This window comes from Pollachius pollachius (genome assembly GCF_949987615.1).
Source record: "Pollachius pollachius genome assembly, chromosome: 15".
Classification (NCBI taxonomy): Eukaryota; Metazoa; Chordata; class Actinopteri; order Gadiformes; family Gadidae; genus Pollachius; species Pollachius pollachius.
The window spans coordinates 18,414,826-18,436,969 of NC_136948.1; the positions used below are offsets into that span (position 1 = coordinate 18,414,826).

The 22,144-nt window shown below is 42.8% G+C and overlaps 2 protein-coding genes across 3 annotated transcripts in view; one reads left to right on the forward strand and one right to left on the reverse strand.

Annotated features, from left to right (window-relative positions):
- Positions 1-855: 855 nt before the first annotated feature.
- Positions 856-12,088, reverse strand: vrk1 (VRK serine/threonine kinase 1). Its single transcript, XM_079752889.1, has 14 exons — positions 12,074-12,088; positions 11,847-11,986; positions 10,951-11,110; positions 10,684-10,739; positions 9,820-9,889; positions 9,085-9,172; positions 8,496-8,604; positions 7,402-7,494; positions 5,739-5,871; positions 5,003-5,123; positions 4,667-4,725; positions 3,521-3,699; positions 1,471-1,564; positions 856-1,189 (listed from the first exon to the last, which is right to left on the reverse strand). Exons 3-14 carry the CDS (start codon positions 11,108-11,110, stop codon positions 1,083-1,085), a joined length of 1,269 nt encoding a protein of 422 aa, XP_079609015.1. The 5' UTR covers positions 11,847-11,986; positions 12,074-12,088; the 3' UTR covers positions 856-1,082.
- The window catches only part of LOC307087346 (protein phosphatase 1 regulatory subunit 37), a 52,022-nt gene continuing 41,933 nt past the window's right edge, over positions 12,056-22,144 (forward strand). For both annotated transcript variants that reach the window (XM_079752887.1, XM_079752888.1), the window contains exons 1-2: positions 12,056-13,363; positions 14,943-15,043. In XM_079752887.1, coding sequence (XP_079609013.1) covers positions 13,216-13,363; positions 14,943-15,043 — 249 coding nt within the window. In that variant the 5' untranslated portion in view covers positions 12,056-13,215. The remainder of the gene's footprint in view (positions 13,364-14,942; positions 15,044-22,144) is intronic.

Genomic DNA, 22,144 nt, shown 5'->3' on the forward strand with positions numbered 1-22,144 from the left:
ACAATCCACATTTGTGCTAATAAGCTTACATTGATGGTTGATTATAAAATACTGATGAGTATTTTGAAAACAAAACCTATTGTTTACATTCAGGGTCTTTATATCAGATCTCAGAGTCGAGACAGGATTGGGTTGAGGCGTGAGAGAGCATTGGAGCACATTCTGTGAGTGGAGGCCAGGGTTGAACTGTATGGCCTGTAGGCATGTGGTATATTGGTGTATCTGTAGCATAATGTATCCATTCAGTTCACCATGGCTGAAGACCAGGTTGATCGATCATCTTAACCGATGGGTGAAATGAGTTTGAGGTTAATTTTTGCAGTCATGCACATTAGTTATAATTACCCCCTGCTAGTTGTGGCCAGCAGGCCACAGACCCTCAAAGTGAAGGAAGAATGAGTGATTTGGCAAGAGCCCACCGGGTCCTGGCAAGAGGCCATCACACTCTCTCACACACACATTCACACACACACGCAAAAATGGCAAAGGGAATTATGAAAAAGGAATGGGCATTTTTTTGATTCAAGTAAGGTGGGGAGTTGATAATTTTTGATCAACATATACAATTACATATTACATATTAACATATACAACTATTTTAGAATAAAATTGAACATTAAAAATTGATAAACTTTAGCTATTTATTTTAATATAGACAAATATAAAAGGCAAATTTGGTTTCTCTTAAATGTGATCAAACCCAATATTATCACAAAACTACAAAGAGGTGATCCAAGCACAGTGTACGTTATGAATAGTGTGGCAGAATAATATAATAGTGTTGCTTCTCTCTCAGTAGCCAAAACCCAACATCATATGCTTTGGAAGTTTAAAGCCAAAATACTGCCAAACCAGAACAATAAAGTTGCACTTTAATTAATAACAATATATATTGTTTTAAAACTCACAAAAATAACAACCTACAAACAATTCATCATCGACAGATCACACAAGCAGTGCATGACAGAACCAAACCATCATGTAACAAATCCTTTATGAACATAAAGGCTAAAAGATGATTAACCAGGCAGCTGGGAAGGGATTAGAAACAGAGGATGCAGACGGCGATGTGAAGTCGCTGGTCAGTCTGTGGATTTCTTGGTACTTTGTCGGGTCTTCTTGACCTCCGCTAGGCCTGGCGTCGTCTGCGTGTCCACAGACCTGGTCGTGGCCCTCTTTGCTTTGGGAGCTGTGGGGGATATCAGACCACATTTTAATTAGAAAGAGCCCCTGAACCCATACATCGAATTGGGTTTATTGTTTAATAAAATCTGAAGAAATCCATTTTATTTTAGACCCCCAGATGCAAGCATTTTTTACAACAACATGTATTGCTAGGATTATTCAATATGCATTTTTATTCATGATCCAAAAGGTCATGTAGATGTTTTTCCCCACAGGAAATTGGACACAAGAATCACAGAAAAGTAGTGCATGAAATGTTTTAATTGCACATAAAGAAAACCTCACTTTTCCTTTTGGGGGCTGGCCGTTTAACAGGGCTGCCTTCATCTTCCTCAGAGTCTTCCGTTTTCACCATTGGCCTCATCCTCTTCCCGGCCCTCTTCTCGGAGGGAGACAGCGACACAACGTTAGGGGAGGGCGCACGGCACACGGACTGGGGTGAGTTGTGGCGTTATCCCGGTTTACCGGGATAATAATTTGCCAAAGCTATGTCCGAAAGTAACAGAGACACACGTTCTTCCAACAGAAGTCCTTCTAAGTCCCTCCCTCTCTCTTTCCCCTCAACCCATGTGACTGAAACGGATTTTGTTCCCGGCGAAGACCCGCCCTCTCTCTCCCTCTCACCACACACTTGAAACAGGCGACCCCTGCTCAGGGAGTACTGCTGTGAGATGAGAACGCCTTAGCCTGGGGTTAGGTGGGTTGGAAATCCTCGTGTGAATTTAAATATGAATCATACTTACAGTTCGTAATAAACATGGTTATAGCCACAGATTCTTGGTGTATTCTTGTTGGGAAAGCCCAAAATCAAGCAGCATATTCATTGTTGTTCAAATTTGATAGTTTCAAGGGATATGAGCGGACAAATCCTTTTTCTTGTTCCATCTTTGTCGATGTGTCCTCATTATTTCATCGTCCTAGCAACATAACTGTTTGTTTGTACCGGTCTGTTGACCCAAGACCTTTATTATTATTATTATTATTATTAGACATAAAGCATACAAATGGCAATTGCTGGAACTGTGTTTCATCAAAGGCGATGCAGTCCCTTTGCTTTGTTTTATGCCTCTTACTGCAGTATCACCAAAGCCACGATGCCCTTTGCCCTTTGCTTGGAGCGCTGCGATTGTGAAGCTTGAGCATACCTAATTATCACTCTGCTGTCACACTATCCTCCTAGGCCGACCTGGGCAGACCTGTTCACACATTATGCTGCTTGGCCCACAACACAGAACAGTGCTGCTGCTTCCATCCCCTCCCTCTCATGGTCTTAAGACGCAATACTGGGAGAGAGGGGGGGGGGGGGGGGGGGGAGGTGTGCAAAGATTAAGGATCTGCTTGCATCAAATCGAGACCCCCGTCATCAAAAATAACGGTAATCGGTCAAAGTGCAGAGTTTCGTGAACTGCCTCGGCAAACTGCCTAACTGTTTATCTTCCAAAAAAGATTAAAAAAAAAAAAATAGGAAATGAGCGAGAGCGATCCACCTACAAAAAAAAAAAAGGCAAGCACTTAAGGATAGCAATCAAATCCCTCCTCCCCCCCATCCCCAATCGCACCACCACCAGACCCAACCCTCCCCCCTGCCCACGCCCCCTTAAACCTGAACTATCATTCACCCCTCACGCCCTCCTCATCCTTGCCTTCCATTTTTGACAATTGCTGACTGGCGACGGCGAGGCGGCGCCGTGCCGAGGTGAACAGATTGGCGGGATAATTACACACAATAAGCGGCGGTGGGGCCAGGTAACCCCTCGGCTGGCACCGCCCGCTCCCCCCGGGGCACGCGGCCATATGCAGCGGGCCCGGCAGCACCGCTGTGCTGCTTACGCAGGCACGCACGTGCACACACGGGCACACACATGCGCACACAAAAACACACAGGCAGGCACGTGAACACAGGCAGGTGTGCACGCGCACACACGCACACACACACACACACACACACTAGAGTAAGGGTTCTGAGACAAAAGATGGCTCACAGCGAGAGAAACGAAAAGAGGGAAAGTGATAGAAAAAAGCCCCAAGACGCAATGGGAAAGGATAGCAGGAAGGGGGTGGGGGGTGATTATGGGAAGAATGAAATAAAGCAAGAAAAAGAAAACAAGAGACAGATTAAGTGTTGATTGTCACCACGGACCTCTAAGCCCCCAGGGATTAGTGTGTCAGCACATTTGTTGGTCACGTTAGAGGTGATGAACACACAGGTAGTGTGCTTGCAAGTACCAGTGTCAATTCATGTACATTTGCTGGGGGGTTATATCATACGATACTATGGGCAACACGGCGTGCATGCGTGCGTGCCTTCGTGTGTGTGTGTGTGTGTGAGGCTGACCTTGACGGGTGAGGTGCGGGGGGCGTCTCCGTTGGCCGCGGCAGTGAACACCAGCTTGCCATCGTCTTTGGCTCCGACGGCCTCAAGGCCGGCCTTCAGGATGGAGCGCAGGACGTCGTACTCAGGTCTGTCCGTGTAGCCCAGGAGCTTGATCTTCTCCAGGAACTTCTCCATCTCATCTGCAGGAGCACAGCGGCAGGCGAGCGGGAAGGAAGGACACGGGGTGAGAGGAGAACGAGGGGCGGTTAGAATAGGTCTTTGTGCAAACGAGCCAATTGAAAAGATTGGAGGAAACTGGCCTTTAATCCCCACCCTTGGCTTTCCCTAGTGAAGTCAATGTCCGTCGTTCAAGCCAACATGGTGTGTATAGTTCCCATAATAGACTAAAGTTGCAGACCCCTGGTTGGGAGTCGTGTGTAAATAGGCCAGAATAACCTCTTGCCTTCTCCATTGTGAGCAATTAGTCCAGAATGCAACGACTTCGTCTTATCTTCAGAAAAATTTGTGCCCAACCAAATAAAAAGCAAACATTGACAGACACACTCAAACACTCATTATCACTGGTCTATCCTCCCGAGGACCCGGCTGCCTGTCTTATTCGGTTTGCTGTGATTGTCTTTGCCTCTCACGCACACAAATAGTGTTAAATGACTGTTTGGTCCCGAGCATTGGAGCTGAAAAGCAGGAGTGACGACTCTTGCCACTACCAACTACGATCTCTCTCTCTCCCATGTCTCTTTCATGCTCTCTTCGCGGCTCTTGTGAGCCCTGAAGACACATCAATGTTGCCCGAGAGTCAAAGCGCCATGATAAAACAGCAATCAGCATGTCAAGGGTAAAAGAAATGCACTGAGAAAAGCAGACTCAAAAATAAACAAACCTCAGAGGCCACCTCTGCTGGCAGGGTCACACTCGTGTGCGTTTACTGTACAAAACTGTTTAAGTATAGATCAACTTCCTAAGACCTTTGGAAATCATTACGCCTATAACAACAATGTAACATTTTATAAGACAATATTGTTTAGCCAAACAATATTTAACTGCTTTTTCTTTAGAAAGACTAATGCTGGATTATTACAGTGATGGTGGGTGTTTGAGATAGTGAGTGAGTGAGTGAGTGAGGGAGTGAGTGAGTGAGTCAGCTACCTGGCTTGTCTTGTGATGGGAAACATTTGGACATGAAGCCTGGAATGTCTTCTCGACATCTGGGAGAAAAGCAGAGTTTAGGTTTAAGTCTGTCTGAAAAGGGTAGAGGTTCAGTACCTGATTATTAAGTTTGTTTATGAAACTAACAAAAAATAGTTTTGAACCATCATCGTCACACAATGATACAAAGTTATTGTATGAAACATATTTTAGCTTGAATCTCTTGTAAGTGACCCATCCCTAGCTATATTTGAATCTGTCTGTAGGTCAGGCTCACCAGGGGAGTACAGCGGACGACGGCTGTCTAGGTTGAATCCCACTCAGAGAGACGCTCACCTGAGTTTGGCGTCCCTGACGTAGATAGGGTCCTGTAGGTTGTCCTCCCAGGGCAGGTGACCACACAGCCACTGGATCATGCAGTAGGCTAGGATCTCCAGGTCACTCCTCCTGCAAGGCGCTGGTAGACCAAGCACAACGTCTTAGCCAAGCCACTACAATTGCATGTGCATAAGGGTTTACCGATGAGAAAAATGATGCATTGTTATGGCAAACATGATCAAACGAGACCAACAGAAAAACATGCTGGATATATTTTTTGGGGAAGGGGGGGGGGATGGAATCCTGCATTTTAATGATTCTTAACGTGCCATTGTATATCCTGAAAAAGACCACAACTAATGGAATAATTAGCAGCATACAGAAGGGAAAAGCCAAGGATGCGCTGTCTGACAAACAACAATATTTTTCCCGTCCAATCATGAATACGTCCCTACATTGAACCATCAAAACAAACATGCACGCCTGTACAGAGTGGAGGCAGTTATTTGCGGAAAAAATAGGTGAATGAAGAACGGCAATTTCCGACTTGATTCCATCACGCCATAATCTTCCTTAGGGCAAGTCAGACCAAAGTAGGGGATAGTATATTATTACTACAGTTTTTGGACGAAATTTGAAAATTATGCATGGCCACAGGATCCAAAAACCTGGACGATGAAGCCAAAATAAAAGGCAAAATCAACTATTTAAGAAATACAAAGGGGGTTAAAATAAGCAGGCGGGGGGGGCATACCGACTCCTTTGTGTGCGTCGATGCTGGTGAACTCGATAGTGCCGTCGTGACACCTCTTGGGGTCTTCCTTGTATTCCTTGAGCACGCCCTCGGGGCTGTACCTATAGGCCAGCCCGTAATCCACCAGGTACACCTGCGCACGCACACGAACAGTTTTAATGAAATAAAACCCAGCATCTTTCGGAGGCAAGCCAGGCCCTTTAAAAGAGGCCAATAACTTCACTAGCTAATGAGTTCCAATTCCAGATTAAATCATCTTTTAAGCGCCGGACTCTTGTGTTGTAATATGGTGGGAGTCTCGTTTGCGCAATCAAACCCGTATTGCTATTTACAGAAGCTTAGCCACTGTCAACAGCATGCTCACTTAACACATTTGGCTACTGCCTTTGACAGACACAAATGGAAGGAAATGAGAGGAACACAGACCAAAATAAATTACCAATTACTACTAAACATTTCCAACAAGTACTGAAGAAGCTATCAGCCTCCCGTGTTGAAAATCCCACGGGAGCAGATCCGACATGCTAATTGATGTTTAAAAATAGCCTTTTAATAATGCCACCAATGATACATTATTAATCTCCAAATTAAATATTTGCTCCTGCCTCCACCTTGTCTGCTTCGGAGAAAGAAGAAGCTATTTTCTTCTGAAACGTAATAATCCCTGAATTCTAAATGGGTTGAAAAAGATTATAACCTGTGGTACACACAAACGTATACATAAACAGAACTACATGCATCACCCCAACATTTCTCCATAATTAACCTGCACCCCAAGATGTTCCTCAAGGGAACCATGATGAATCATTAATTCAGTTGCTATTATTTTGTAAAAATAGCTGTTTATGTTCCATAATATATCAATATATATTTATATTAAACAATAATAATCAATTAAATGAATTGATCCATTTACTCCGCCCCCCTTGAATAACATTGTTTTAATACTGTATATTTATTGTTTCTCCTAATGTCTACATGCAACCAAACATTAATTGATTAATGCTTTACTTTTTAATTCTATATAAAAAGAAAAAAATAAGTTAGGTTATCACTACAGCGAAGAAACTAGTGGGTTACCACAGTGGCTGCTGGTTCTGGTACCGATGAGCACCAGCACAAAAGTTCCATCTCCAAACGAGGAGTACACCAGAATTGGACGTGGTGTAGAGCACCATATGAAGTGCTTTATTTCTGCATCCATACTAAGACACTGGCTGCACTGCAAAGCACAACCAAATGCAGTGCCAGAAAAGCAAAGCACAGCTTTTGGCTTTAAGTCTGTTCCTTCATTGTTGCCGAGCTCTTGCCAATTCGAAAAACTCATAAAATTGTAGTGTAATAGACAACAGCTCATTCTTTGTTCTTAAAATCCAGGTCCATTTCAAATATGATATCATCATTGATATGATTGTAATATAGTTCTTCATTACCTTTTTTATGGGTTGGATTTCTTTTAGTATTTTCTCAATTCCGATGAATCAAGATCTGTCTTTTGCCTTAAGTGTTCAGAAACCGGGAGGGAGGGGGGGTGTAGTCGGAGATCAGATTCCGACGTGGGCCAGGACAGCCTGCATTGTGACTGAAGACTAGATAGTGGTTCAGTCCCAGCCCTCAGCCCAGAAGCCCTGGGCTGGGGGGGTACCGGGTGAAAGCGCCTCACCTGGTGCGGGTCTTGATGGCTGAGAAGCAGGTTGGACGCCTTGATGTCAGCGTGGACGTACTCGTGCTCATGGATGTACTCCAAAATGTCCAACTAGTTCAAGTGACAGGATAAACAACATTTAGTTTGTCTTATTCAGAGCCATTAGCTTAACATCTTTGCCAAAGGATTACAGTTGAAAATTTGCCTGCTGGCTAACACATGTACAGAAATGTTGATTAATGTGCACTGTCCTTTAAATAAATAAATAAATTAAATTAAATTAACGACACTCAAAAACTCATGCATGAGTGCCATGTGGCTGTAATGGCCTAAGAGCGGGGTTAACAAACTCCGTAAGAACGATCCATACTGACATGGTACATTATGCTGCAGCCGCGCAGGTATAGTAGTGAGTCGGGAAAACGCTTCAGTCAGTATTAAACATGCACTGTGTAAATCTTTCTCTGGAGCAATCACTTCTGTTCAGAATGATTTGAATTTATGTGCAATAGTAAAAACCAGTCGCTGCTTCGAAGCGCTTGGTCATTTAAAAAAGGTAAATGGCCGACTCACGCCACTTCCTCTAATGCACGAGTCTCGGCGACACGCCTCCCATCAAGCCATGTCCGCCGTGGGCCTCCAGAGAGCAAATTGATTTAAAGTGAATAAAACCCTGGGGTTGATGAAGCCATGGGCGGATGGGTTTTATTCTTTAAAACACTCATAATTTTTAACAATTTGTAGGCAGTGAAAAAGTTATATAGTGTTTGCATGTATAAATTATGATACCATGAGGGGAATTGCAGTACGAGTAAAAAGATCAAATGAGGACGGCGTACTTACTACTACACAACAAGCTTAGCAATTTAGCTGGTTTATTATGATTGTGATTTATGCAGCGCACACAGCGCTTAATCACTACTACATACTCCTTAAATCTAACTACAACGAAAAACATGTTGGCTTTTTGTTTTGTCTATACATACATAGAAATGTAAAGGATTAAACAAATAATTATGAAAGGATTCAAATGTCAATGTCTCTAACATTTAAAAGCAGAACGAAAGAAAAGTGTAACATGATATTACATATATAATGTTTTAATCACAAACCAGTCGAAGGCCGAGCTGTAGGACCACTTTTCTGGGGAACTTCTTTCCGCCCTCTTCAAACTTCTTCTGCAGATCCGTGCCAAATCTATCCATCACCATGAACCTATACCTGAAACAGAGGGAGGCAGGGTGAGCTCAAGGATTTATTGAGCCTGGAACATAGAGCTAGTTCATAAGAGGCTAGTTCTGGGGCGGCATGTGGATCAGGAGGTAGTGCGGGATGGCTGTAACCGGGAGGTTGCTAGTTTGATCCCGGCTCCTCCTAGCTAGAGTGTCATCCTAGAGTGTCAGGGTGTCCCTGAGCAAGATGCCTCACCCTGACTGCTCCTGATGAGCTGGCTGTCGCCTTGCACGGCTGACACCGCCGTTGGTGTGTGAATGTGTGCATTAATGGGTGAATGTTAGTCAATATTGTACTTCGCTTTGAGTGGCCACTGGTTAGAAAAGCGCTGTATAAATGCTGTCCATTTACCATTCTGTACCAGCCTGTTACACCTAAATCAAGAGCAGGATGTATCTGCAGCAGAGCTGATGGTGATTGAGGGTTTGATCCAGAGATTATACATGGACTTTGGCTTTTGTGACTTACTTTTTCCCTCCTCTTTCATGCAGCCCGGAGCCCAAGTACTTTGGGACCCCCAGATACTTCATCTTGTGAGACTTCGTCCAGCTCTGGACTGCAGTACCATGGGGAGATTGAAAAAAAAAAATAAACACCCATAAGCAAAACAAATCTGTAATAACTGACAATCAATAAGGGTGTGGATAACACTCTATATCAATAAGGAATAACGTGTAAACAAATTGTGTTGAGCAGTTGGAATTAGTAAGTATGGCTAAAACTTGTGGTGGCCATCAACAAGTTGGCAGGATGGCAGGAGACATCGAGTGAGGCCACGGCGCTCGGAGTAATACGTGTTTAATTCCTCTGAGGAGAGGGGGCGGAGGGGGTTGTGGCCCCCGAGCTAATCTGCTGCCGGGACAAATATTTACCAACAACATGAGACGATTCTGACATGAATAAAATATGAGCCTTTGGTTCCCTTGTAATAAAACAGTTAATTGTCAGGGGAGATTGACATTTGGATTGTTATTATATAAAATGCAAAGTTGTGGCCTGGGGGCGACTGGAGCAGGCACCAAGAGCACCCCCCCCCCCCCCCTCCTATGTGCGTTGGCCCCCGACGAGGCAGAGCAACGCGATGATATTGTTTTTTAATTAAGAAAGTTGCCCGTCTGCTTTGTTTGTTTGTCCGGGTGGTTGGAGATGATCATATCTATGTATACATGAATGACGAGGTGATGTGTGTGTGGTGAGGCTTACTGAGGTCAAATTTGGCCGCTCTCATGTAGAAATGGAGCTCGGAGAACAGGGGCCCATTCTCACTCGGCTCCTAAAGTTGAAAAACAAAAAATTCCCTATTGTTGAAATAACTTTACATTAAAGCACTTAGACGTTTCCAAAGCTGTCCAGCTTCCAAAGCCCAGTTGTTAATCACAAACAGTCAGGTGATTTGATAAGACCCCAGAATCCTGTCAAAGCGTGATCCAGACATCACAAGATTCGCAAATTGGGATGTCATGGCCGTTATTTCTAATACATAATTTTGTTAAGAATCTGTTACAGCCTTGCTGTCAATAGACAATAGATCAGGCATTAATGTCCCCTAACTGCTACTGTGAAGAGCACTTACATCATTTCTGAACCCATGTTAACCAATGCAGCTGTCCACACTGTCTGTGTGTCAAACGCCGCAAAGCATCCCAGGAGAATAACGCTAGATGTCTGGGGTTCGCTTACAACTGCACCCTGGGATCTCCATACCCAAGTCATGGAAACAGCATGAAAATGTGCTGTACAAGTTGCAGAATGATTGCCAGGCACAATCATCTTCCCTCGTGACAATCCCTACATAGCGTACTCGGCTGTTCATGGGCTCTCCCACACTACAGGATATCAGAAAGATGTTTAATAATTGTGATTTCAAAATGGTTTGCCACGTTTGGATTTTGGGATGCAAAAAAACTCATCATAAAATACCCCACTACAAAGGATAATCGAATAAAAAACGTTATAAAAAATCTGGGCTTTGCTTTCCAGAGTTTGAGGGGGAAATATGGCAATTTACCCATAAAAAAAAAAAATCAGGCTAATTAGCCTGAAGTGAGTATCAAGCGTGAGACTTACCACTTTGATAACATATTTAGCTTCTGCACCGACAGTATCTGCAGAGTTTTCATTTGCTGGAAAGAATGAGAATACATACTGTATTATTCCAATGATATTAAGATAACAATCTGCATTGTATGTGTTTGGGGTGAATAGAAAGTTCTACATGCTGTTCAAAACAATACGATTGTGTGAGAAGTCGATGCCAACTGTTGTTTTACCCAGCTATTTTTAAGGAATACATTTCATATCAACATAAAGAAGGGACCTTATGTATCCTCTTACCCAAATAAATTAGGCCAAAGCCCCCCTGACCAATTGGTGAGCCAAGCTTCCATGATTTCTTTACATTATCCATCAGTACTTCTCCTGGTGGAAACTCCTCTGCCAGCTTTCGCTTCGCTGGACCTCTTGCTTTCCCTGCTGTTTTGGCTTTAGGCGGCATCTGTAACACACAAGGGCAACATTTGATTCAGGTTGTTTACAGACACCTATTGCCATTGTGTGTAGTCATCCCCATGACGTTTAGACACTAGCCAAGAGTCTACAGTGTAATGTTATATATGTACAATGTGCGTAAATAGTTTAATAGTTTATTCTAAAATATATTGATGTCGTAAGTACAACGTCGTATCGAACAATACACGTATGAGTGTACCCAGGAGTGAGTAACTCACACGTGTGTCTTAGGAAATGTTTGGAGAGCTGCTGCTGAACGCAACTATGGCATGATGTGTTCATCTGTAAACGTGATCCAGCTACATCATCATTATGACATTATAACAATAACGTGACTCCAGTTCGGAGACCGGAGAGCTCTCAACCAAATCCCAAACACCACAAGTTAGCTTCTCATAGCCACACCAGCTACAACTCCAATTCATTACACTAGCTCTGACCACAAAATCAAACACGGGTTATATCGCAATGCCAGGGTATGTTCTGACGCCAAGAGCTCAAGAGACACATTATATTATTACACAGACACATTATTATCAATCCGAACATCATGGATGTGTGGCCGGCCGGCGGTGTTTTGCTAACGTCGCTAACCTGCTAACCACTTTGTTTGCGCTATTTTCTGTCATTTTTAGGAGACTAAGGAAAGTATAAATCGAGCTCAGGCAAAGAGAGGTTTTCGCAAGATCTGGTGGATGTCATAGGGCAGGAACACAACAAACCTTCGCGTTGTTTTGTCGGAGTGTCGGGTCCCTCGCGTTTGCTGAAACACTGCTGGACCAAACTTCCCGCAAAACTAGTAATCAGGAAGAAACGTGACCACCCTCCGGCTCTCCGATTGGTCAGGGTGGTGCGACGTCATCTGGACAAAACAGAAAGCAAAACGAGTTATCGTCAATTATCAGGAAGAAACCTGGTAGCCATCCGGCTCTTCCTTTCTTGTCCATACCTTTGGTCAGACGAGCATGACGGTAGTGTGACGTCATCTGGACAAAGCTGAACGCGGAACTCTTTTAATTATTTGAAACGTACCGTACTTAACGTTACCGTTTAGGTCCTCTTTAAACGCCAAGAAAAGTGGCAAGGATTAAAAAAAAATCTTGCCAAATTAGAGGTCAGATGTTTATGTTTTCATTTAAAAACAGATTAGCTATCTTAGTTCTTGCACATACAAATTTGCCTTAATTTATTTACCTTCATGTTGGAGGTACAAAAAACTGTACAACAATGTACATCAATTCAATGTACAGGTACATTGAATTTGACAACGTGAGTCTGGCTGTTGAGTCGATAATAAATATAATAAAATTATATGTTAAATGCAGTTATTTAACTCTTGAAGAAATTATGTTCTGAGCAAGTTGTGGAGCATGGTCCAACATGAAGGTAAATAAGTTAAGGTAAATATTTTATGTGCATGAATTAAGCTAGCTAAACTAGCTAATCTGTTCTAAAATAAAAAATAATATTTTAGGACTGTATTTATATGACTAGGTTACCCTCTGCAACTTAGCCTATACATTCAAGCCATGTTATTTTAATGTTGTATTGTTTATTAAACAAAGAAAGTAATTGTAATTGATCATAGGTCATCCTAGCTTCACAACTTGACTTTAAATTTATTAAATCTTCTTATAATTCGTTCATCGACTTAATCTTACTGGGGTGAAAAAACATCTCATGTCTCCAGTACGAATTTAAAACTTTGCCAGGGTATGGCTGCACATACTAAATGTAAATAGGTAGATAAACATATAGCCTTAGCTTGTTCTTAATCTGTCACTTGATAGAAGCATATTGGATTTCAGTTGCAGCGCTGTGCACCCCCTCATGAATAAGATATACTTGCTTTGTTGTCTTGTCTTTCCACAAAGTGTATTCTCACAGAGCCTCAGACTCAAGGCCTTTAGCTTGTCTGCGAGTTGCAGCAGACATTTACCCTGGCCCTCAAGTTCTTTTTCAACTTCTCGTACCCATAGTACCTTGGAATTAGATTGGTGATTGTTAGCATACCATGTGTGTAATGTGAACTGACCCTGTTGCTTTGAGAAAAACAACTCTACAGCTTGGCAGTGGAGTTGTAGGAGAAGGATGGCCAGGTGTAGCGACAAGGAGAAGGCTGAGGAGGAGGAGAACTACGATGGGCCAGAAACAAAGAGTACCAAAGGTGAAAGGCACGTATCTTTCCCGCCGGATGAAATGATGGTGTCCGGCTTCGCGGAATACACAGACAGACATGGTAGGCATTTTGTTGCTCATTTTTAATTTATGTTTTTTATTGTCATTCTTTCAAATTAAGATTGTGATTCACTCGGATGCATTTTGTATTTAAAATCTATGTATATGTACAGTTGAGACCAGTCCCTGCTCCTTTCTGAACAATCAGGTACACACTTCTCGTTATTTGTTGAGGGACTCTGTCTTTCATGTTAATTATGGATGCGTGAATGCAACAGTTCTCAATGGCAGAGAACGGTACGGAGAGAGGGAGCAGAGAGAGAGAACTCGTTTGGGGGGGTTTATTTTCGAAACCATGCTGCGTTCAGCTCTCTCTATTTGCAACTCAAATCTCCCCTACAGCAGCTTTAAGATGTTTTTGCTTTGCTCGTCTGTTTGATGTACAGGTAGATCAAATATGCAAGCAAACTGTGTTGCATAATCATCATCCATTCCAACACATGTCAAGGATAGAATATGTTTTGAAAAACAGTTTAAGCCTGCATTGTGTAACCTTTTTCTGCAGACAAATACAAATGTTTAGTGTTCTACACTAACAGAGTGGACTGAACTGTGGATGGCTGGGTTTTTATATTTCATACACTTTTGCACAAACTGCAATGAAAAGGTTACATATATGTTTGGACTCATATGTCTGTGGCAGGATGGCTGGGTGATGCGGGTTTAACGGTCACATCTTGAATGGGCCGTAGGAATGGAAAACCATCTCTGCTAATTTTAATCTTGCATATTTTACCATTATCTATTTACTATTCATTACCAGTGTGCAGAATTTAGTGGCTTCTTGCAGTTTTTTGCAGAGGCCACTCTGGGCTACTGTAGAAATATATCTGTGCATTATGGCGGGCTCCATATAAGACGACCCGTTCCCTATGAAGATATCAATTAATGTAAACACAACACTTCTTATTTTCATTGGATTATACACTTATTTAAAGATACTTATGAATATTATACTATATTTCTGCCTAGTCCTTTCCACTTAAGGCCACAACAGTCTACACACTGCACCTCTAACATTAACACCTGAAATAAGATTTCCTCAAATAGAAGAGGATCCCATTGTTAGTACATGTTATTGCATGATGTTTGACGGAAGGAGGAGGGAATATTGCTATCAAAAGACTGCATCTCTTGGTTTGTGTAATCTAAGAAGTAAAGACACTTTGTAGAACATTCAAAGATTCAAAAAGAAGTGTTTTTATCTTAAAAAATCAACCTACTTTTTTATGCTTCTGGAAGCTGATCCCATAAGGCAATGGTTGATAAATAGGGCCGCCTGATTGGCTGATTTATAACGCAGACACGTCATTCATCCAGTCGTCTGCCCTTCCTTACTTCTCATCGACGGCCATCTTCCCTCTTTTCTAGTCTGCACGAGTGCCTACCCAGCCGTACACACACAGACACACACACACACACACACAGAAATACACACACACACACACACAGGCTGCACAGTTTACCGTATGGCACTCTTCGAAGCTCCCCTAAGCGCTTTTTCACTTCAATACGATGCCGGTGGCTCACTGGGACGCGGAGACATTAAGGCAGTAAATGAGTGTATTTTTCCATTTTAGTTGACAGCTGCCTCACCTTGACAGAGGTAAGCCTGGCCTACCGCAGGAGCTGTGACAGACACCAGGTGGAGCCCAGAGTGTGCATTCTGGAGCAGCTCAAGGTAGACTTGTTTGAACTTTTCTTTTTTTTCTTTTTTTTACCCATCACATTTGCATACCTCTTTTGAATTATCAATGGCTGTTTGGGAGTTTGAGGGTGATGTGCTATCAGGTGCTTCATGCTTAGGTCAGGTCAAAATCTGACTATTTTATTTTTTAACAGGAACAGAATAAAAAAAAAAAATGTTATTACTATGACTCTTGACACCCATAAACACATCTTGAATAAGTCATATTTAATAGTTTTTTTTTACCAAACCGCTCAGCTTAGGTCATCAGGTGTTGATATATGTAAACATCTCAGAGTGAACACCTTATGCTAATTAAACCATTGTATGGCAAATTGAACCAGATTGTGTCAAGGTGAATCTTGGCATCAACGTTGTTGTACGCATGTTACTGATAGTGTGACCTAAACACCAAAAAGCCTTTTAGTGTTGAGTTGCTGTTCATTATATTGCACTTTGGTGGAACGTCAAGCTGATCACAATTTGAAACTGCTCTAAACATCCCATCAGGTTCTTCATGTGGTTAGTCTAATGGTCTTTATCCTCATGTAAAACACTTTCAATTCACATTTTATTTGTATCTCATCTGGTCCAGATTGTGGGCCTGTGGGCGAATGTAATTTCTCAAATGTGTTGTGATATTACTCTGAGGTTTGATGATAGGCTGAATAAACATGCACTCTTAGCTAGGTTCTGGGAGGCAACTGCCATAGGTTTGGAACTTCACTAAAGATGATGATAATTTCTTAAGAATTGCTAATTGTCAGTTATACACTGTCATACACATAATATAAATCCCATAATAAAAAGTCCCATGTACTCCCAACTCAATAATACCCATTATACCCAGTAGTACAAATACCTATATCTTATGTGGTTGACTTCAGGATTCAGTGTATATCCAACCTGTTTAATCTGACAGTAAAACATAGAAAGCTATGGATAAAGCCTCAGACCCCAGCCCCCACAGTGAGAAATGGAGAAATGTTCATACTATTGGTCTTAAAACAATTGTATCGAACGCTTGAGTGTCGGTTGTGCAGTGTCAGCGGGCGTGCTCATAAAATGACTCTCTAGCGTCGATAGAAACGCCCGTGCAAAGACAACAAAGACAACAATAAATTAAATATGCTACCGCCCTACACGTTCACACCCTCTCAAGCGCACATACTCACACACACATGGCACCTTGAAAAAATTAAAAAGCATACTTAATGAGGGTAAAGCGGCGAACAATAAATCACACTGAATTCATTCCACGGCAACAGAGAAATAAATATCAACTGGAATGGTTTTACTTTGAAAACCTCCCTGACTCTCCAGTGATGACACAGTCAGGGTGTGACAGACACATATCCTTCATCGTGATGTGCCTCACACTCACACACATGCGATGTGTGTGTGCCGAACATGCACACGCACACATACACACACACACACACACACACACAGTTTCCTGAAAAAGCCAAAAGAATGTCTTACACATGCGCACACATACACACATGGACACACACGACACAGTCAGTATGTGCGTGTGCATATTAAAATCTTTTGGCAATTTAAATCATTTCATTCAATCAGCATCAATCAGGCTTAGGCATCTCTCGCCCAAACGGGGGGGGGGGGGGGGGGGGGGCTGAGAGGGTTGTTGACTGCAATGGGTTTAAGTCAATGGGTTTGCAAATAATAGTACAGCTGTAAATGAAAACAAATACAAAGTTGTGTGTGTGTGTAGGGGGGGGGATTGGGGGGAGCGCAGTACACAGACTTACACACACAGAGAATATAACATATTTTGCGGTTTATAGTTTACGTAGGCTAAACCCAGGACGCGCTTAGAGACACACACACATCAAACGCACACTCGGACGCTTAAAGGATAAAACGCTTGTGCACATAAACTCCTTCGCTCTCCCTCTCTTCCTCTCCCTCTCTTTTTCCCCTCGCTCCACCCCTCAGACATAAACACACACACGCACGCTAACACACATACAAACACGTACTCACACCCCCCACAGCATGCTTGCACTTGAAACCCATACTGCACCATTTATAATTCATTTTATGTACTTACCGACTTTACTTGGACCGGCCATGTTAAAGAACAACCCTTTTTTTCGAGGTCCCCCTCCTCTCTGCATACATTTTGGCAGAGATCAAGGGGAATTATTTGTGTGGAAATTAGAGAGTTAGCAGTGCTTACATTAACTATAGCGCCGGCGTATTATCTCCGAGGTGCTAATGAACCCAATTGCATTTGAAAACGAATGTAGGTGGTCCTCCTGAAAGATTAAAACATGTACGGTTAAACAGTAGCTAAGAGGGCTGATATTAAGAGCTTCAAAAAGAAGCCTGCATGCAAATTAATCTATAATAAGTCTGTGCACAAGAAGAAAAAAATCGTAAGAGCATATTTATTAAATTAGGTATTTCCAGGCAAAGGCAATTCTCCCAGAGGCCGACCACTCAATACTATTTAAAGCGTTGGAGTTAGTTAAATATACTAATAACAATGATAATCATTATTATTATTATTATTAATATCGGACCCATGGGGCTTTGAAAACGTGTCTCATAAAATTGCTCTGCTTTTTGGTGACATCTTCATAGGCGGGGTGAACAGTGTTGTTCTGTGGGGTATGGGGGGGTAGGGGGGGTCTTGAAGCTCATCCACTGTACGGATGTCTGAAGTCTATGTCTCTGAACCATGTTTTCATGATCAAATTCAAGCTGCGATTAGGATTAAGGGGCACGTTGGCGCCCAGGCTCCACGCGGCGGCGGTGGGAGCCTGTACGGCCCCGCTATCTGCCACTTCTCCTCCGCTCAGTGCGTGAACAAAGCACGGCCATCCTCCACAATGCATTTCTTATTTAAGACCCCATCGTCTGATTGACAATCGGGTATGAATCTCTTCTTAAATAGATCAATGGATTGATAATTAGATCGATTCCTACATGATATGAACCAATTATGTTAAACTGTGTGAATGTATTGCAATGTTTTTGGAAATAGACATCCCTAAGGGGAACACAGCTGGGATTGTTTAGTTGCCCTATATGTCTGAAATCAAGCTGAAGCTGCAAAGACGATTGTTTGCATTAACTGGTGCCTGTATTAGATTAAAGTACAGTAGTAAGGGGATTGTTTGCTTCGCAAGTTTGACCTTAGAGTGAACTGTAGAGAAATCAATTACTGAGATGTCTTTCATAATTTTCTAGTTTAAAAAATGTGTATGTAAAAAAATGCCCCCAACATGACAACCCTATGCTCTTAAATTCAAAGAGTCCCAATTCCTATTCTAGTAAATCATATTGTGGGGCTGTAAATCCCTTGGCGGGGAGGGGAGGAAAAAAGAAATAACTCAAGAAATTGGAAAAGACAAGAGAAAATCTGTTTTTGTAGACCACCGCTGCTTGCAGAGCCCCTTTGATTAGCAGTAATGTTGCACGGCTGTAGCCTGCTGACGCCACAGTGACAAACCCCATCCCTGACTACCAGCTCCTCTCACACACACACACATACACGCACACACACACAGTGACACACAAACACACACACACACACACACACGCACACACACACACACACACACACACACACACACAGTGACACACACACAGTGACACACAAACACAAGCATACATACACACACACACACCCACACATACACACAGGCCCACACACACACATACACACACAGTGACACACAAACACAAGCATACACTCACACACACACACGCACACACACACACACACACACACACACACACACACATATACACACAGGCCCACACACAGAAACACACACACACACACACACCCTAAGATTGGCTCGCATCTCGCCTTGCCTGTGTAATTTTAAAGGAACTTTTTTTCCCTTCCTTCTCCTTTCTTTCAAATTAAATACATGCTGATTGTTATTGCCGCGCCGCATGTGTCTCGGAGAAGTCGTCAGCGAGGTAAATGTCACTAAGTAAGTGGCACACTATTTTCCTCCACTGGTTATTAGCGAGTTCCGCATACAAAATAAAAGTGCCAGGAGGAGAGTGTCGGCAGAGGAGGGGACGGAGGCGGAGTGCGCCAGAGTGGTTTCCCGCGCGCCGGCTGAATGCCGAGCTTATCAGAACACAGCAGGGGGGACCGGACATATGTCGCTCCTCTCATTACAGGCCGAGGCAACGAGAACAGGGGTGGTTAGTGGCACATTTTGAAATGGCGTTTATATATACGCCGAGGCAACCGCTTCGATCACGCTCAGGGAAAGAGAGAGGAAGGAAGGGAGGGAGGGAGGGTCTGAAGGCGTCGTTAGCTGGGATGAGGATCACCGCAGGGACCCGGTGTACCCGCTCCCCACACTCACCGGCGCCATTTTAGTCAAGCTCTGTCAAGCATTGTGTCATCACCACGACAACACATGCTCCGTGCAGGCGACAGAGACAAGGGCGAGACGGAGAGTTTGAGAACAGGAGCCCCTCGCTCTTCGACGTCATTCATTTAGCTTTCTCAAAAAGCATGTAAAAAAACTAAAATTAGGAGAAAGGCCTCTGTTTTGTCCTGCTTTAGTTTTCACAAACTAGTGGTGAGCTGAACAGCTGTACTCATAGTGCACTTAAAGTGGACAATTAGGGTGAATTGAATTTGCACAGTTGGGTGGTTTTACAAGAAGCCTGTAATGGATTTTGCAGAGTAAGCTCAGAATATAAGTATTCTAATGTATGAGTAATACAGCCTTGGTTGCAGTAAGTTGATACTGTACAATAGTGGGTAAAATTTCGCTTCAAGATGTTTGTTTTTTTGGCGACACAAAAAGGAAGCGTCTGACTGCAAGAAATCTGTTTCATTGCAGCAAACTGACATTTAGAAATGTACAATATATTTTATATAGTTATGTCAGGAAAAAACATATGATATTTTATTAATTGTGTCGCCATGTACAAACAATCAGAATGACAGTTGGAAATATTGTCAGTCAATTAAAATTAAAGTTTCTTATTTTGTCCCCGCTTTTTGTAGGGACTGCCGCTTTAATTGCTAATTGTTAACAGGGAACAAATATATTTGCATATTAATTAGCTCCCAATTTACATTTTTAATTTGCCGCCTTCAAAGGGTGTGAGATAAAAAGGTTGTGTTATTTTAAATAATTTATCCTTTCATTGCGTAAAAGATGCTGAATGGAAAAATGTGAGTGCTAAGAGCTTTATCTGTTGCAGATGTATAAAAAATAAATAAATATATATGTATGCATATGTATATATATATATATATATATATATATATATATATATATATATATATATATATAAATATATATAAATATATATATTCTATATATGTGTGTGGAGTATTTCCTACAATTAATTTAATGGGCTGGGAAAAGGAAAAGCTTCACTTTTTAATACAAAGCCACCCAGAGCGGCAGTGTGAGGGAGGTTCTGGAGCCCTGGACGGCTGAGGAGGGGAACACACCAGAGAGGACTTCTGTAGAAGTCAAGTTTAAAACCACATCCTCTGCCTCCCTTTTTATTCCCTCTCTTTCTGCTGGTTGAGAATGAGAGGGGGAGAGAGAGAGAGAGAGAGAGAGAGAGACAGAGAGAGAGTAAGCATAGCCTTTTTTCTATGGTTACATTTTGTCCTCCCTCTCCCTCCTGACACATCAATAGATGCAGCGCTCGGGCTCCTTCGTCTGTCGTCTTCTACGTGAGGCTGCGCCGTGCGTCTCTCCCCCCCCCCCCCCACCTGCGCGTCAGCAAGCGGGCGGAGAGAGGGGGCACAAAATTCGCAAGTTCGGAAATTCATTAGGATGAAAAAACTGCCGCTTCTGTGTTTTTATGCGGTGAGGGAGAAGTGCTTCTTTGTGTGTGTGTGTGCGAGTTTGTGTTTCTGTGTACTGACGTTTGTCTCCTATCTCTATTTCCTTTGGTGTGTGTACATGTCCCTCCCATCTTTTCATGATTGTGTGTGTAAGTCTGTGAAGTTTGTCTCTATCTTCTCTCTTTCTTTGGGTGTGTGTGTCCCCCGTTGTTTCGTGTGTGTATGTGTGCATGCATGCATACTTGTGAAGCAGTGTGTCTCAGCCTCATTTGTGCTACCCCTCAGTATGTTGGCCCATCACACAATGTGTGTGTGTGTGTGTTTGGGGGAGGAGGGTTGTGTGTGTGTGTGCGCGTACGTGCCTGCGTGTATGTGTGTGCGCCAGTTGACATGTATTTGAGGAAACGGCTCTGCATATGTGTTCGTGCACCTGAGTGTAAACATATAGATTGTGCGAACTGAACACTATTCATCAGAAGGTAAACAACCAAAGCACAGAGAAAGCACAGTCGTCTTAAGGCTATCATTTTGTCATCCTGAGTTTTGGCATTTTCTACTATATTCTGTATAATTACTGTGATGCATTGCCCTTGAAGTGCATTTTTTACACCTACATGGTTGGATAAATCTCAACTCAAACATTTGTTTGAGTTCAATGTGAGCGTGTGTTTGCGTTTATACATTGCGATAGTCTCTGTGTGTGTGTGTGTGTGTGTTCCAATTACACACAATGCAGCCTCTTGTATACATAAACAGTGCAATTTACTTCCCATTGATCTCTCTCCCTAATTCCTTCAACCGGAAGGATATAAAACATTCATGTGTGTCCTTTTGTGTCCTCTCCTCCTGTTCTACCTTCTCTCTTCTTGACTTCCTTTGCTCTCCGAGGCCCGAGAGAAGGAGAGCGCTCTCTTCGCAAAGTTCCTTTGAAGACAATAAAAACCCACCGAGTGGCGAGATGCAGGCGGAACTCATGTGGAAAACACAACTTGCAACGGTGCAACGTCTACAGGGACGCACCGATGAGCATTTGCCGCCACGGACCCCCACTCTTGCCATTCCTCGTTTCATCTCAGACACGCCTGTTTTTTCTTGTTTGCGGTCTGTCGTCGGGCTTGTTAGGGGGTACTGCCGCCCCCCCTTCCCTTGTTCTCCGGTCCTTCTCACCATTCTAATCGTAAGCGGAGTGTTAAGGACAACAGCGCCGACACCAACAAATGACAAGGCGGCCGCTCACTCAGTTGTTTATTTATTGATTGTTTTGTTTTTTTTGGTCGCCA